Source organism: Delphinapterus leucas, chromosome 9, assembly GCF_059928025.1.
Source record: "Delphinapterus leucas isolate spDelLeu-1000000601 "Yukka" chromosome 9, BTC_Dleu_Yukka2, whole genome shotgun sequence".
Taxonomy (NCBI): domain Eukaryota; kingdom Metazoa; phylum Chordata; class Mammalia; order Artiodactyla; family Monodontidae; genus Delphinapterus; species Delphinapterus leucas.
The window spans coordinates 28969403-28986404 of NC_143137.1; the positions used below are offsets into that span (position 1 = coordinate 28969403).

The 17002-nt window shown below is 39.1% G+C and overlaps 1 protein-coding gene across 1 annotated transcript; it reads right to left on the bottom strand.

The window, feature by feature from the left end:
• Nucleotides 1-3354: 3354 nt before the first annotated feature.
• On the bottom strand, nt 3355-15426 carry WNT16 (Wnt family member 16). The gene is made up of 4 exons (XM_022582410.3): nt 14982-15426; nt 14551-14792; nt 12455-12741; nt 3355-5707 (listed from the first exon to the last, which is right to left on the bottom strand). Exons 1-4 carry the CDS (start codon nt 15074-15076, stop codon nt 5243-5245), a joined length of 1089 nt encoding a protein of 362 aa, XP_022438118.1. The 5' UTR covers nt 15077-15426; the 3' UTR covers nt 3355-5242.
• Between the last annotated feature and the right edge of the window lie 1576 nt (nt 15427-17002).

Genomic DNA, 17002 nt, shown 5'->3' on the forward strand with positions numbered 1-17002 from the left:
CCTAGGGTTCAGAATGGCAGTTTAACAGGGGGAAACAGGCAGCCCTATATCCCCGTTCTCCCTGCTCGTATAATTCTCACACACAAATCAGATGCTTTCATTTCTTTCTGCAAATTTAAAAGTCACATGTGAAACTTTGTGTTGACTTGGCCCACATTTATTATTACTCTCCCTTTACAACAAGTGGGAGAGGCTGCTCTTTCTAGCATGATTTTGTTTCAAGAGATTTTAATCATGCAAACCATCTCTACTGGTTTTTCTTTGGATGTGGATGTAAACTATTACCAACGGTAAATTTCATCCATCTATTAAAAATAACACCTTATGTAACAATTGGCTGTAAGCACAACAATCAAAAGGATGTAAGTATTTATTTAATGTCGCACTAAATTAGTTTGATCTTCACCCCTAGTCATTTCCTTTTGGAATGATTGTTAGGCTCTTGAAGCATAATCCAACTGTTAGCCACATTGTGATCTAAAATAGAAGGCAGTTTAAATCATTTAGAGTTTAGAAATCAAGAGGCAGTGTATTTTAATTACGTTTCATGGTGAATTCTAAGACCTCAATTCTCCCATCACTTCTCTCCAGCTTCTCAACCAAGTTTATATAATCAAACCAGGGAGGAACACCCTGTAGCTGTCATTATGTTTACAAATCCCCAAACCCTTTAAATGGTATACTGTAAAACTCTGTACTATTTTGTTTCTGTGAGAGGCGCAATAACGATATGACGGTTAAGGGCACAGTCTCTGAAGCTAGTCTGTTCTTTGTGACCTGGGCCAGCTACTTACCTCACCATTACTGTGTCTGTTTCTGTACAATAAGGACCACAATAATAGCACCTACTTTATGAGGTTATCGTGAGGATCGAATGTCTTAATATATACGATTTACTTAGAACAATGCCTGGTACATAGTAAGTGCTATCTAAGTGTTTACTAACATTATTTTCTTTTTCAAAGGTGTTGAGTCCTTGGTGTACCGCTGTGTTCCCTTTCATGCTGGGCCACACATTTGTCCTTCTCAGTTTACCTCATTATCCTACTCCAAGAAATGTTATGACTTGTCACATCTGGTCTATACTGAAACTGAAATTTTAAAAAAAATCAAGGATCTTAGCCAACTTTCCTTAAGAAAGTCTTGTCTTTTTTTTTTTTTTTTTTAGGAAAGTCTTGTCTTGCTGAGTATACATGGTTCCTGGAGATACGATTTGAATCTTTCTTCCTTCAAGTCAGCTAAGTGTATTGTAGTGTTCTGGATAACTAACTGGCTCCAAATGGTGGGTTTAATTCCTCAGTATTTGATGGCCTTTGGAAGGTGATGCAAAAAAATAGCAGCAGCTCACCAAATTGCCTATAAATAAATATTTTGACGAAAAGCTCTTCTGGTTCCACATCTTAAGTAAAACCAAACACATCAGTACTGACAGTACTTCAGAAAATTAAAGTGTTTCTAAAATATTTACTGTGAATATCATGTGGTTACAAATCTGCAAAATGGGGTCATAGCATCTAACTTACGTAGTTCAATTCCATTGTATTCTTAACTATCATAGTTCCTTAAAAAACAAACAAACAAAAAACCACCACCAACAAAACCAACTGTCACCCAGATCATGAATAAGGAAATAATGCTGTTATTTGTATTCAAACAAATTAAAGTGTTTTTGTGTTGTGTAAAGTATTATTATCAGGGAAATGCTTTAATTAACCAACTTCCTTATCCAGAGATTACAGATAATGCTGTTTGATACGTTTTTCTTGATCACGTTTCAAGATAATCATCATTGCCTCTATTAAGCAGTTCCCAATTTACAAAATGTTGAACTCCTAAATTGAAAATTAATACACGAGAGTGTAACTCCCCTCCCCTTTTATCATCATAAAGGGCATTTAAACAAATCAAGGCACTTTTTACCCACAGTGATTGTCTGGCAGTGAGCCTGATCCATGTGATACCAGAAAGCTGTTTCCTAAACACATCACTAGAACTGGGGACTGTCCAGCATAGAGGACCCTTTATGGTAACATAACCTCCTGCTTTTTCTCTGTGGACTCATTCCTATTCTCAAACTATGTGGGTTTAGTTGGAATGAACTCCACTGCCATTTCCCAGCACGGGTCTTGATTGCTTTAAAATGATCAGTGTATTTATCATCCAACCCCAATCCTCAATGGCCATTGTGATTGGCTCAGGGATAGGCACATTAACCAATCAGAGCCAATGATGACTTTTGCTGGGCATTCTGAGAAATAAGTTTGCCCTCTCTCTTGTGTGAGCAACCAAAAAAAAAAAAAAAGAACCTCTCCCTTTCCTTAGAATGAGTAGTAGGAGAATGTTAGATCTGGAAGGAAGTGTGGCAGCCATGTTGATGAGAAAAGCCGAGAGCCCAGAGTTGCTGAGACTAGGGTATTGGGGGGGTTGGCACAGAAATCTGTGGAGCCTGCAGTCGAAGACAACTTCACAGAAGCCAGCTTCTTTAGGCTGGAGATGGAGAGACATGAGCCCTGGGAACATGGTGTGAGCTTTTGGATCAAACTTCACCTGAATTGGTCACAACTCTAGACTTTTCAGCCACTGAGTCAGTACATATCCTTTAATGTTTGTCAGTCTGGGTTGCTTTTTTTTGTTACCTGCACCATAAGGAGCCCTAAACCATGAAGGCACAATAGCCTAAACTGGATAGAAGCGTTTGGGCCCCAGAACATGTATTTCCAGGAGCACCATGCTGCTACCTATACTACGATGGGGACTGGGAAGGAAATGGGCCAAAGCTAGGCAGTCAACCAGTAAAACAGGTGAGACATTCATGGATGGCTTCCATGGTGATGCCAGGGAGACTGAAAAGAAGAAACCAAAGACACAGCTTGGGAGTTGGGAGTTCTTGCTCAGGCATGCGGGGGTTACGGGGTGGTGCTAATGGCTGAAGAGTAGTCATGTATTTGTGAATTAAAGTCTCCCTGGTTCTCACAATCGGTTGGTAAGTTAATTACGAAAAGTTTTCTAGTTGATAGGAAAAAAAATGGTCATTAACGGAAACTGCAGTCTTCCTGTTTTAAGAAAGAGTGCTTATTTTCAATGCAGATAAAATAGATTTACTTTGCAAAAGAAGGCATAAGAATAAGTGTCTAGGGCTTCCCTGGTGGCGCAGTGGTTGAGAGTCCGCCTGCTGATGCAGGGGACACGGGTTCGTGCCCCGGTCCGGGAAGATCCCACATGCCGCGGAGCGGCTGGGCCCGGAGCCATGGCCGCTGAGCCTGTGCGTCCGGAGCCTGTGCTCCGCAACCGGAGAGGCCACAACAGTGAGAGGCCCACGTACCGCAAAAAAAAAAAAAAAAAAAAAAAAAGAATAAGTGTCTATTTTTCAGGTTATTCTCATCAGTGGATGCTAAAGAATGGTAAACCACTCTTAAATAAGCACTGTATTTGTTCATTTGTCATTTTGGAGTCTCTCATTCAGTAAATAGTAATTTTGTTAAATTTTAAGGGTCACAGTTAAATGTTTAGCCTTGATTTTAATATTAGGTCAGAGTCATTTTCCATGGTTTGCTCTTTTTCACAAATTATTGCTTTGCCTTTTAAATAAAATTGAAAGGAAATAGAATGAGACCAGGATGGTCAGGGAAACATTTCTTTAGCTTATTTTGAGAAAAAGAATATTCTTTCTTTGTCCATTCTGAACTTAGAAAATCTATTTTTTCTATATGATACTGAAATATTTAACAATTCATAAAAAACATAGCATTTACATTAAGATACCACCTTAAATACAGCCCTGTAATTTTCACCAGGAACCTTGTAAAATATCATGAATATACATGCATGAATACTAAAACAAGACCACTCAAAATTCACATGGAAGTGCAGCATTTCACACAACATAATAAATATCCAGGATGTCAGATCCACAAATTGATCATTATTCTGATTTAGATTCTTTTTTCCAGTTAAGACTTTTACTGTGTAATTTATTATAATAACCTTACAAGTTAAACATAACTAATTGAGAACAGAATTCAACTAATCTGCTGAAATAGCACAATTGTCAATATATTGCCGCATATTTTAATTTACAACATATAAAGCTGCCATTTCGTCAGGAAATACACATCCATGTAACTAACTGCTCAATGAACTTATTTTTCAATGTATGAAAAAATGTCAAAGTTAATAGTATGAAAGGAAACAGAAGCTAATATTATTTCTGAGATAATTTTATTGCCTTAGCTCTTGGGCTTTGGCAAAAAATATCTTAAGTTTCAATATATATCATATAACTTAAAAACATTATTTACAAAATATAAAAAAATTTAACAAAATACTGTACAAAATACTGTCTTTACACATTTAAAGGGTGCTTTTCCTTACAATGTACGAGAGCCCTTTATATTTCTACCTCTGATTTTCCCACATGCTTTCAGGATCCCTTCCTCCAGTATTTCAGAGCTGAGTTTTTAATAGTGGAAGCTGGTCTATAATGAAAGTGTGAAGCCAAAGATAAAGGTTGCTATATACCTCACTGATACTCTTCTAGATCAATTCTCCTGGTTAAAAGTCACTTAAACTCCAAATCATACATTTTGCTTTTTACATTTTGCTTCTTACATCTTGCTTCTTTTGTTTTGTCACGAAATATCGCTAACAAACATGTTTTAGGGGGTGTTATATCACTTATGAAGATTCTTTCTTCTGAAATGAATGAAAGTGTTAAGTAGGCACCCACCACTTCTGTTAACCTGTCCCAACACCTTCTGTTTCTATGCACCAACACTTAGTATGATTTCTTCATAAAAAATACTCAGAGAATGAGATTCATGTTTACTGCTCCTTGCTGCTCTAATAGATGTCTTTTTTAAATGACTAATACTCACCCACCACTATTGAGTTCCATAACCGAGTTCCATAGTCAAGGATCTTATCCTGAGTATGGACCAGTTCTCTCGGCATGAAGGCTCTTTCCTGTTCTTTCTTGCTTACGAGACAGTTTATCTTCCTTGCCCTCAATATCTGTTCCCTAAACCACCAACATACGAACTCAGACTTTTTCAGTTTTAGAATCCCAAGAAATCTACATGCCTAGTGTGTGACATTGACATCGATCAGGTAAAGGGACTTCTGAGAGAGCCTCGAGGATCTGGGAATTCTGAGGAGGCAGATGTCAGGCTCCCCAGCCCAGCACAGTGGGAGCCACTCCCGTTGTACGTCTGTCACTGGGGACTCTTGCCCAAGGCTAGAGTGGTTACTTGCAAGTGTGGACATCAGTCATGCTTTCACACCTCCTGCAGCGGACGTAGCAGCACCAGATAAACTTGCACTCGCATCGCTCCACGTGCCTGACCACGTGGGTGTTGTAGCCCCTGCCGCAGCAGAGGAGGTTGCAGCCGTCTGCGCCCTCTGACGTGCGGTTGCACTCTCTGCCTTGGGTCCCGGGGATCCCGAGTTTCTTATCCTCTACACAGTAATTGGGAGACTTATTAACGTAGAGCAGATCATCCTTGTGGATCGGTATTTTCCTCTGATCTTTCTCTCTCCTGTGCATTTTCCTCTTTATTTTGTCTGAGATTTGGACACTGTTTTCATATTTATCCTTCAACAGACGGCCAATCTTTTCAAAAGAAGACATGGTTTTCCAGCATGTTTTCACAGCACAGGAGCCGGAAACTCCGTGACACCGGCAGTCTAATGACATCAACTTGGCGACAGCCTGAAACCAACAGGAATTGAGTGAAACATCGTTCATGAAGTGTTTTACTCAACAACAGAAGCACTACCAGCCTAATCACTTAACTTTCTGGATCTGTTTACTCCTGTATAAAAACGATGCTTATATACTTCAATTAAAATTAAATAAAATAATAATAGTTTTTAAAATACTTCAATTAAATAATAGAAAAATAATAATAATTTTTAAAAATAAGGATGATTTTGCACGTAAAGGATCTTTTAGATCGCTTAGAATTCAAATGTTTTGTCCTTCTCTTCACTCTACAGAACAAACCTTTCTGAGTCTAATTTAAAGCTGCAGACCAAGCTAATAATGTTAACAGAGATTAGCTGAGATAACAAAGGGAAGGTACGTTTATTTCTAATCTCTCATTTAATTTTGGGTGTGAGAGGATGTTCATTAGTGCCTCTATGTTCCTGATACCGTTCATTTTAGCACCTTGCTACTCAGAGTGGGTTCATGGACCAATAGCGCCAGCATCACTTGTGAGAAATACAGACTCTCAGGTCCCTCACCAAACCTGTGGAATCAAAATCTGCATTTTAATAAGATCCTCAGGTGACTTGTATGCACACAGAAACAGCTGTGGAACTTTACAAATAACCCCTGAGATTCTTATTTAATTTGTCAAGGTGGGGTCCAGGCAATGACTTCTACAAAGCTGCTCAGATGATTCCAAGGGCATCCAAGGATGAGAGCTACTGAACTGACAGTTCTCAGGTTTGATCACTGCAAAAGTCAGTTATATTCACAGGGGTTTGGGGGGATATGCTATCCCCTGGTCACAGAACACATGAGAAATCCTGACTAATCAACTTAAGTTGGTCAAAAGAAGGGGTTGGAGAGTGCAGTGGCTCCCAGCCAATTCTTCCCCTCTTCTGGAAAATTAATTCAAAACATATGTCCTATTCTTGATGTATCAGTAGCACCCTCCTAACATAGAAAGGGTATAATATTTATATGATTTTTCAATTCCAAGTGCTGAGTTATTCTGTTCAGATGGAGGAATTCAATGAGATGACATACATGGGTTAGAGTCCATTGCCTGACACACATTAAAGTCAAAATAAATGCCCCCTGTCCCTGACGAAGAAGGTACGGTAAGAGTTGAGATAAAATTTCAAATGGGGCTAACTGTGCAAAAACAATACAGAGATTCCTAAAATAAAAGTTTATAGTTCTAATTTCTTACATACCGGCCAGTCAGCATAACTTCCTTCAATCCCCAGAGGATGGCAGAGCAGATTAATAAATCGTCAGGACTAACTGGAGAGTTGACATTCTGTCAACAGGCTGGGTAAAATAAAAAATGGGTCTAGCCGTTCGATAACTTGGAAATTATGTGTGTAATCTCGCCAAATAAAGGAAAAACCCCACCGCTTAAATTCCACTTACAGTTCTTATCAAAACTATAAAATGACAGGGGTTTCTACTTTGTTATTTTGTACCACAGCTGACACTGACATGTTTGTGGAATGTTACATTTCCTAACAAATTAAAGTTTCTGAACTATCTAATGAGACAGAGTATTTCAAACAATTTGTTATATTTGCAGCCTTGAATGAGAGCATATGGTATTGATTTGTGTAATATTCAATACTTTTTATTAGTGTTTAAAATAATAAACCGAACAACATTTAAACACTGTCTTTTATAGGATACGACACATATGCTTGTTTTGAACTCATGAAACTAAGAAGCGAGTAGATATGTCTATTTCTTATTATCTCAGGTAAAATTTACCTCTCAATTGAGAACAATTTGGCACACAAGCTTATTTGGTTAAATTTATGGCATTTGATATTCACAAAGCCTTCAATTTTTAAAAAGTCTCCAGGCAAATAAATGTTCAAATTAATGCAATCTGCCTACTTTTGTTCAGATTTTAAGTGCCCAAAGGATATGAGAAAAAGAGAGCTCAATCAATGCCAGGTAACAGCAAAACAAATTGTCCAAAGAAAGCCAAAAATCTAAGAATGTAAGTTTATGTGTTTAAACCTGATCAATGCTCGTTACAGTCATCACTTAGTGATTTAGAGCTGCCTCTCGCTCAGATTCTTGACTGAGGAGCTGCCTTTTCCTTTTATTAACCAGTTCAGACATTACCTATGGTGTTGCCAATTTGCAAAGCATGGAGGACAGAATAGACGCTCACCAAATACTCATTGAATGGTTAGTCTAGCTCCCTTGAACAGTTTTAACTCATCCTCTGTTGGTAATCTGAATCAAGAGGAAGTAATAAAGACCACTTTCTTCAACAAGAGAGTCACTGCCAGGAAGTCAGTGATATTGGGATACCCTGATCTGGCTGGGTTTTCCTCCAATTCCTCAGCCCACAACAGTGTTAGGACACAAGAGTGACACAATACTGCCCAGGTGTGAAGGATAAGAGGGAAGACTGATCTTGAATCCAGGGATACCACCTGCTGAATTTGTAGCCGAATTTTGGGGAGAGTTTCCTGCCATAGAAAACTAGAAACTTTTAAATACGTGGAGTTAACTAAACTTTCTAGAGGTATTTTTAAGGAATTTAATTCTATTATCTTTCAATTCCATTACGTTTTTGTCTTTAACGATAAGTATAAGAAAAGAAATAGTATTTTTATTATATATGTGAATACTATTCATATTGATATTCTAGGATAGAAAGACAAAGAACTTGACATGCAATTTAAATGATTATACCCTTGTAAGACTCCAAGGAAGAAACTTGGACAAATAGGGATAAAATAAAGCGATGCAACCACCACTAGGAGAATGTGATGAAATGCAGAGTTCAAGGGCAGATAACATGTACACACACACACACACACACACACAGAATTTTACTCTCAGAGTTAAATTTTCATAAATTATTTTACTTGATTTAGTTTTATAGGAAGAAATGCCTTGCATATAGTAGGTAGTTCATGAACATGTACTTGCTTATTATTCCAATTTGACAGAAAAATAAATAGCCTCGTTGAGACACTTGTCTTCCATAAGGATAGATGGTAATATATGATATAAAGTCTTTATATGCAGCAGGATAATTTTGATAGAACAGAGAAAAATGAAAGTGGGAAGTACAAATATATTTAAGAAAATTGCATGAACACTCCAAAAATATATATTCTGGAGCTTTTCAGCTAGGATTCTTAATTGATATCAAATAGCCATTCTGAGATGCGGTGATAGCATAGTGATTTTCTAACAGGAGAAGTAAGAGAATAGCAAGCGAATGAGTTGTGTGTGGTTATGAGAAAATTCCTTTCTCTACTTCGCTGAGTTGTTAAGGTTTATAACGATATTAACAGAGGAATGTTTTGTTAACTATTGCAAACAGATGTGCACATTTTGGTGGAATATTTTTAAACTATGGGAGAGCAATTGGGAGCATAGCATTTAATCTACTGGGCTCCCTATGTTAAGTTTTGGTTTGATAAATTTCTGATGAAGTGAAATAGGAAAGATGTATCATTAACACTTAATGTAAAACTAGAAACTGTTTGAGAAGTGGTCTAAGGAGTTAGTTTTGACTCAGAGGTAACACAGCCAGAGGTGATTGTTTTTCGGTAGGTTGCTTTATCCAAGCTTTACAGAAATGACTAAAAAAAAAAGAAAAAAAAAAACTGTTATGGAACATTTTGTGACATTTCATTTGTCGACTATCAGATGATCTGTTTAAGTTTTTATGAAAACGGTGACATAAATTGGATGGTTAATTGTAGTATTCCTATTTCTCTGACCCATTTTGTCCCTTTCAGTCCAAAAATATATATGAACCTGCTGAAAAGCAAAACACTTGTGTGTTGTTCAAGTACTTGTAAATATTCTTGAAACAGGTTAATGAAATTTGGGGGTGGGGCCCATGCCACTTTTTTGAGTTACTCATCATAAAACAAATCATGGGGTAGGGAAACTTAAAAGTTTATGAGGTGGACATGGGAAGAATGGAAATATTTTAAGCACACCAAAAGAAATACCCATAAATATTCCAAGTCACATTATTCTCAGAAGTTCTGCCCCTGGAAGACATCACATCGTTCTGTTAGACAATCACCATTCAGCAACATTATTCTTGGAGTCATAACTTTAGGAATGGTGTCAGAAACCAAGTGGGAATTAGAGTATTTAAGGTCAGCGGTTAGAAAATCATCTATTCTGCTCACAGCACTACTAAGCACCAGTACCCACACTTCTCTGAATGCTTTCCTACGTTTTGAGTTTGGAATTTTGAGATGAGGAAAATCAACTCAGTTGAATGCAGACCTTGAACCTTACTCAGAAGGATATACCTATTAAATTAAACTCCTAATTGCCAATATTGAAAATGTAGTTTTTTGTTCTTCCACGTTAGGTAATATCTTGGAAACCTGGTCGATTTTTGTTGTTGTTCCGGTGCTGGTGGTGGTGTTGGCTTTTTTCTTGTTTTTTTTTTTTGACCACCAATGGAAAGAAAAATATTAAAATGTTTTGAATTGTAATAGTTCATGAGAAAAGACCAACAAAAACATCAGTGTAGTGCCCTCAAAATATCCAGGTAATATTTTGTAATATTTAAAGATTCCATCTAGACCAATGTGGAAAAAAAAAAAGATGCAGTAGAGAAAACTGAAATTTACACAAAATGTGTATATACCTAAAGGCTGAATTTTTTGGGCATAATTAGAATAATAGGGAAAACCTCAGTAAAGTGAGGACATTGTTTTATTGCCAACAAACAGTGGATTAAAATTGATGCTGAATAATTGTATGTTTTTTTTTTAAAAATCAGAATATAAATAGATCAAAGTTAATAGTTATAGAGGCAAATATTGCTACCTAATTCGAAAAAAAAGCCACATAAGATGGAATAAAACTAAATAGCTGTCTAATATTGCTAATAAAAATACATTTTAGAATACTTTAGGACTTTTCATAAGTCTGGAGATTCAAAAGAATGAATTATAACATGAGTTTGAAGTTTTGTTTTCTGATTAAATTTTTTTAGTCTCTACCAAATTATTTAAAGAATGACTAAAGAAGATTTAAGGTCTAAGGTGATACTAAATATTCATTCAATTGTTTTCTTGTTTTTAAAATGTATGAATTTGACTTGATGTTTTTCTCTAGTTTAGAGTTTTAAAGAACAAATGTTAATTACCTTTAACCTTTTATATTAATATGTTAGAGATAAAAAAATTCCTTTATTGGATATTATTTAAATTGAAGCAAAAACTCATTCATTTAATTTTTTTTTAATGTAAAACTTTATCAAGAAGAGACCTGTGCATAACTGTGGTGTTAGCAGGAGTTACTTTAGTGAGATAAATTAACTTAAAATTTCAAAACAAAACAATAAAAAGCTTACATAGCTATTTACTGACTTTCCTATTTTCGAATCTTCCATTTTGAATCAATATTCAAATAGAACTGAATAGTCAAATTTGAATTTGAAGTGTTACGGTGATATATTTATTGAGTTTTCGGTTTTTGTATTTTAAACCAAAGTGGTTAAGTAAAGAAAACTGGCTGAAACTTGCAACTATTCCAAGAGAGTTCCATTTATTCACTTTCCAAAAATGTAAAACAAATGCAGCATATACTTTAAATATTCCTAAGAGATACCGCAACTCATTTTAACTTATTGCAGGAGAATGTGGCAGATTGCAATGACTACTTTGGGACCTTTACAGGTTATTGAATATTTATAGTAATATAGGATATGTGGTGATATTCCCATCCTGAAAAGATTATTACAAAATAGAAAATCTATATACCTAAGAGAGGTTTTGACTGTTTTTGGAAAGTCACTATGAATTACCAAGTAATTCAACTATGCTGTAGAACTCAAAGCTTATTGTGTCAATATTCATTAAGGGAAATACATAAAAGTTAAAGTAAGCTACAAATTTACGCCATTTTAAGAAAATTTAGCATTAAAATATTCATAAAAGAGGTTAATTAGATGTGATTCTTCAAATTTCCCTCTCCCTAGATCTTTAATATATCTATATTTTTAAATATCAAAATATTTAATATATCTATAGTTGCTTTAATTTATCTGTATTTATCAGTTTTTACAGTGAATCTACATTGCTTTATAATAACATAACTACTTCCCTTAAATAAATTTTGTTTTACGAAAAATATTACTTGAGTTGTGTATTCTCTAATGTATTCAAGAATGTTTTGCTAGAGAAAGTAAGGACAGAACTGATAACTTCTTTAGATGTCATTGCCTACTAAAATAAAGATTTAAAAATATAATGAAAATTCAAATTTGAAAAAATGAAATTTGATTCAGTCCCGTTAGAAAGGCAGATACTGTAAGTCTTATTCTGGCTCTGCAACTAACCATCTAAGAGGGTGGAATAAAATGACCCAACAGGCACTTGTACCTCTGTTATTTTATAATTGGTGTTTTAGGTATACGAACTATACAATCACAAATATATTGTATAATAAGATTCAACTCACATCAGATGGAAACTTAAACTAAATCAATATGGTCAGTACAGGCTCATGAAAGAATATATATATATATATATATATATATATATATATATATACTTGCTGTTATACATATATAGTAAACATATAATTTTACATATATACACACACACACACACACACACACACATATATATTCTTAGACTGCAAGCATTTGGTTTTTAAACCATTTGGTCAGATTGATCCAGAAGTGTAATCCTAGTGTTATTTACCTAAAGGCACTGGATTTCGATTCCATTTTCTAATACATACCTGCCTTCCAGCTTCATTGTTATGTAGGTTCATTGCTAACAGTACTTTGCTTTCTTTTCCCGTGGTGTTTCTGATGGGGAAATCTAGGAACTTTCTGCTGAACCACATGCCATACTGGACATCATCAGAGCAGCCCCCCCAGTGCCAGCCTTCCCTTGCTGAGCCGCCGTTCTGCAACGTGGTGTCACAGGAACACTCGGTCATGTTGCCTGCACTGCATGACCTGGTCACAGAATGCACCAGGCCTGCAGCCATCACAGCATAAATAAATGCTGTTTCCTTGGTGCCTAGAATAAAACATAAGTTGCTAAATGAATGAGTCATACCGTTCTCTGTTTATGTTCATAACAAAGTCTTCTACTTATCTTCCTATCAGGGAAGCAACTTTTCAATGGATGCTTTAATGAGTACATATTTAAGCAAGGACAATTTCATATTGTTCTCAGCTTTTAAAAAAGCAACATGAATTTTCAGTATGATTTTCCTATATTGTATGTCATAAATTGTCCCCATACCTTAATATCATCTGTTTATTTTTAAAATTTGAAATATATGTCAGCATCCAGCTCAGCACTTAACAGACAATAAAAATTCTATAAATACACGTTGAATTTAAAATCCCTCGTATGGATACGTAAATAGTGATACAATGCCCAAAGGAGTCCTGCTTACCCTTCTCGTTAAATTTAAAATGTGTTATCAGAAAACACAAGCTGAAAAATTTGGTATGACTTTTGTTGTGTAAAAAATACACGTCAGAATGCAAATTAAAATTAAACAAAGACCAAAGCAATTAGGAGATAAATGTTGCAGTTTCATTTCATATCAAAGACTGATTTTTTAAGGATATCCTGAAAAACAATATTAATATGAAAGTTAAATATTATATAAATATTCTTATATACAGTATTATATCGTCTTACAGTATTAAAGGCAGTTAAAGATAATTGAAATGTCATCAGCAAAAAAAAAAATTGTTATGGAAAACAATTGAATATTGAATATGGATATCACACACCTGCAATAGGTTTTTGAGCTAAAATCTTTGAAAATTAAAGTCCCATTAAAACAGTAATAAAATGGACTAGAAGGGACTCAGCAGGCGACATTTTCCCCCCCTTTGGAGATGTTTAGATTGGAGTAGAAACGTTATCACGTCGTTGTCCAATAAACCCTTTCAACAGCTGATGCCTCTACATTTCAGCAACTGTGAAGAACACATCCTCTTCTTTTCTTTTTTTTCTGCAGGGAGTCAGGGCTCTTTCGGAAGGGTGTGCCGGCCAAAGCGCAGCGGGGCAAAAGCGATGCTTTGGCGGCGGTGAGTGTAGGGACCCGGCGGGGAAGGGTCAAAGGTGGAGGGGGAACCTAAATGAGTGTGAAAAACAACTAAGAATCTTCCAGCGCCCAGGGCCTGAAATCCTTTGAATCTGCTGATACCTCTGTACCTTTATCCTTACCAAGTCACTGCTAGGCCGGTGGAAGTGGAACTTTGTGTTACTGCAGCTTCCCGCGCCGCGGCTGTGCGCAGAGGAAGGAAAAGATAGAAGGAAAGGAATAGAGGGGAGAACTAAAGTAGTGCTCGAGCTAGCCTCACGTGGGGCTGCCCGGGACAGTCCCTTTAAAATCGCCATTATTCCGTCTTCCCGGTTCTGTAAGGAGCCAACCAGCTTGGGGCTTCGCTGCAATTAGCCAGGGCTCGGTGCGCAGCGGAGCTGCTTTTAAATCAAAGCAGATGCGGCAGCGGCATTCCCTGTAGCCGACATCATGTTTCTCCAGCTGGTCACCCACGTAGGGGGGCGCTACGGGGTCCGAGGGGTCGGCGGAGTGGAGTGTCAGCTTTTCCCAAACTCCGGCCGGGCGCCGCGGGGAAGGGGGAAGAGCTACAGCTCCACGCGCCCCGCTCGGGACCTGGGGTGTCACCCCGTCCAGGACAGCACCTGCACCCGGGTCTGGCTTCAGTCGCCCCCAGTTTCATTGCACTAAAGGACCTCTCTGGGGATTTAGGGAGCGACGGGACCACGCAAGCACTCTTTATTTACAAGAATTGGAGGACCTGCCCTCCGTCCCGCGCCAGCTGCGAGCGTCCCGGGACTCACCGCTGCTCAGCTCGTAGCCAAAGAGAGGGCTGGTGTCAGGCGGGGCGGCGGCGGCCGCCAGGCAGTTCCATCTCTCGTATCTGAACTGGCTCCTGCACTCCTGAATGCCCAGACGGGCGCCCTCGCAGATGCTCGGCAGCAGGTACGGTTTCCTCTTGCACAGCTCCTTCTGGCGGCTGTTCAGCGGCAAGCTGGCGCAGCCCAGCTTCTCCGGAACCCCAAAGGAGGCGATGCCCAGCCACCTGTAAGACACGGCCGCCCCTAGCGTTAGCCGCTGCCCTCCTCTCCTCCCAATCCCAGATGTTTACCTGAAATTTAGGTCGCCCGCCCTAGGGTCCCGCCTCTCCTCTCCAGCCTCAGCTGAAAGTTCCCTGAGGCTGGGCATCCCTTTTGCCACAAACCCCGTGCGCCCCTGCTGCCCCCATACTCACATCCAGTTTCCTTGGGCTCCGCAGGGGAACAGCGTGAGCAGGGCTGCCCACAGCGCGCACAGGCGGGACAGTCCCAGGAGCGCTGCTCTGTCCATGGCCCCCGCATGGAGTCCCCCAGGCCCAGCCACTCCTCTTCGACCCTCCCCAGCCAGAGGCCCACCAGGACAGAGGTCAGTTCCCCAGCACCAAGTTGTCCCTCGCCTCCTTTCTCCCTGCAGACAACGTAAAAAGAAGGCCAGCCGTAGTAGGGGCTCTCAGCAGCCTTCTCCTCGCGAGCTGGGAGCAGCGTGAGGAAGTTGGGAAAGTAGCTTGGGGCACTCCTCCCGAGACGAGTTGAAGATGTGCCGGAGATGCGGGAGCGTCCCTCGCATTCCAAGGTGAGAAACTTCTGTTGATGTAGCTCTGTCTCCATCGCCCCCGGCCTCTCCTCCCATCTCCTCCCCCTGGCCGCGCCTGGAGCCTGATTGGCCCAGCAGCGGCCCCTCATCTCATCATCCCGGGTCCTCAGGCTCTCATTGGCTGAGAGCAGGCTCCGCGGGGGGCGCTCGGGCCCGCTGTTCCCCGACAGCCGGTCCAGATCCTGTGTTCCTGACCATTCCTCCTGTCACAGTTTCCTGAGAGCGGGTCTCTGCGGGAGGGGTATTGATTCAACCCGAAGACTGATAGGGGAGCTTCTGTCTTAACAACCCTGGGTGAAGGTGTGGGTTGAATGGGCGATGTTTGAGTTCCACCCACCCCAGTCTCATTTGGATTAATTACCCTCTGGGTGGAGTGGATGGAAAAATCTCACTGCCCCCGTTTCTTTCCTCTCCTTCACCTCACAGGAGAATAATCTTTTTGAGTCAGAGTTGGTACCAAAAAATTGACCTTTCAACACCCTGCTTGAGGTCTCAACGTTTCAGGAGACTTTAGAGAATGAGTAAAGTACTTGTCAAGCTTGAGATCGATCATCGTGCACATCGTGCAATGTGCAGGCATTTACTTTTATCGAAAGGGAAGATTCCAGCCTAGCATCGAATCTACCATATTTAAATTGTGTTAGGTGATTTCGTTTTACGATTTTGCTTATTTTCCGTAGTCTTTGAGGGCACTGTCAGAAGATGGAGGGCACAGAGAGAATGCGAGTGAGAGCTGTCTGGAGAGCTCTAGAAAGATGAGGGCTGTGTTCTTTCCCTTCTCTCCAATGCACAGTATGTCTCTCTTGGAGACTTTGGACAGGGCTACACATTGAAGACAAATTTTAAAAGCCATGGAGACAAGTCTGAAACAAAATAATTTGAGATTATCAGTAAAGGAAAGTATAGAATCCAGCAAGTTACTCTTTGGAGCCAAAGAGTTTGGAAGCAGGAGAATGTTCTGGTGCCTGGAAGTTTAGAGAGTTTAGTTAACCAGTGTTTTCCAGGTTAGAAGATCTCTGGGGAGAACTCTGAATTCAGGCGGCACGTGCTTAGCTGCGGTATCAGAAAACCCTGTCTCACCTAGTTGGTGACAGGAAATGTTTATGAGGGGCATCACCTGCTCCTCAGAGGACTTCTGAAATGTTCGTAAACTCTCAGGGTATACCACCTTAGTGGGTTCCAAAATCTAGACTTACTCAAATTAAAGATTTACTTTATTAGCTTTATCCTCAAATAAATGATTTTATTTGCTGCATGTCTCCTATATCAGCCCAGAGCAATAAAAGCTCACTGAAATTCCCATCCTGTCCCATTCATTCTTTTATCCAACAAATATTTATTGAGTGAACGCTATGTACCAGGTCCTAAAGCCACATTGTAATTTTTAGAGAGTCAAGTTGATGATAGGGTGTAGTTACTGATCCAGAAATATTTTGGCTAATGGCTAGTGGCCTCTCTGAAAATCAGAGGCTTCATCCAAGCTCACTTTATTCTGTGAGCTTCTCCATGAGGGATAGTGGAGAATTCCCTGCTGAACTCCTGCCATGGGGCCCAGTACACGAGATCCTGGTTTTGAGCACAATTTACTGAACAAATTAACAACGTGGTGAGGAACATCCCGAG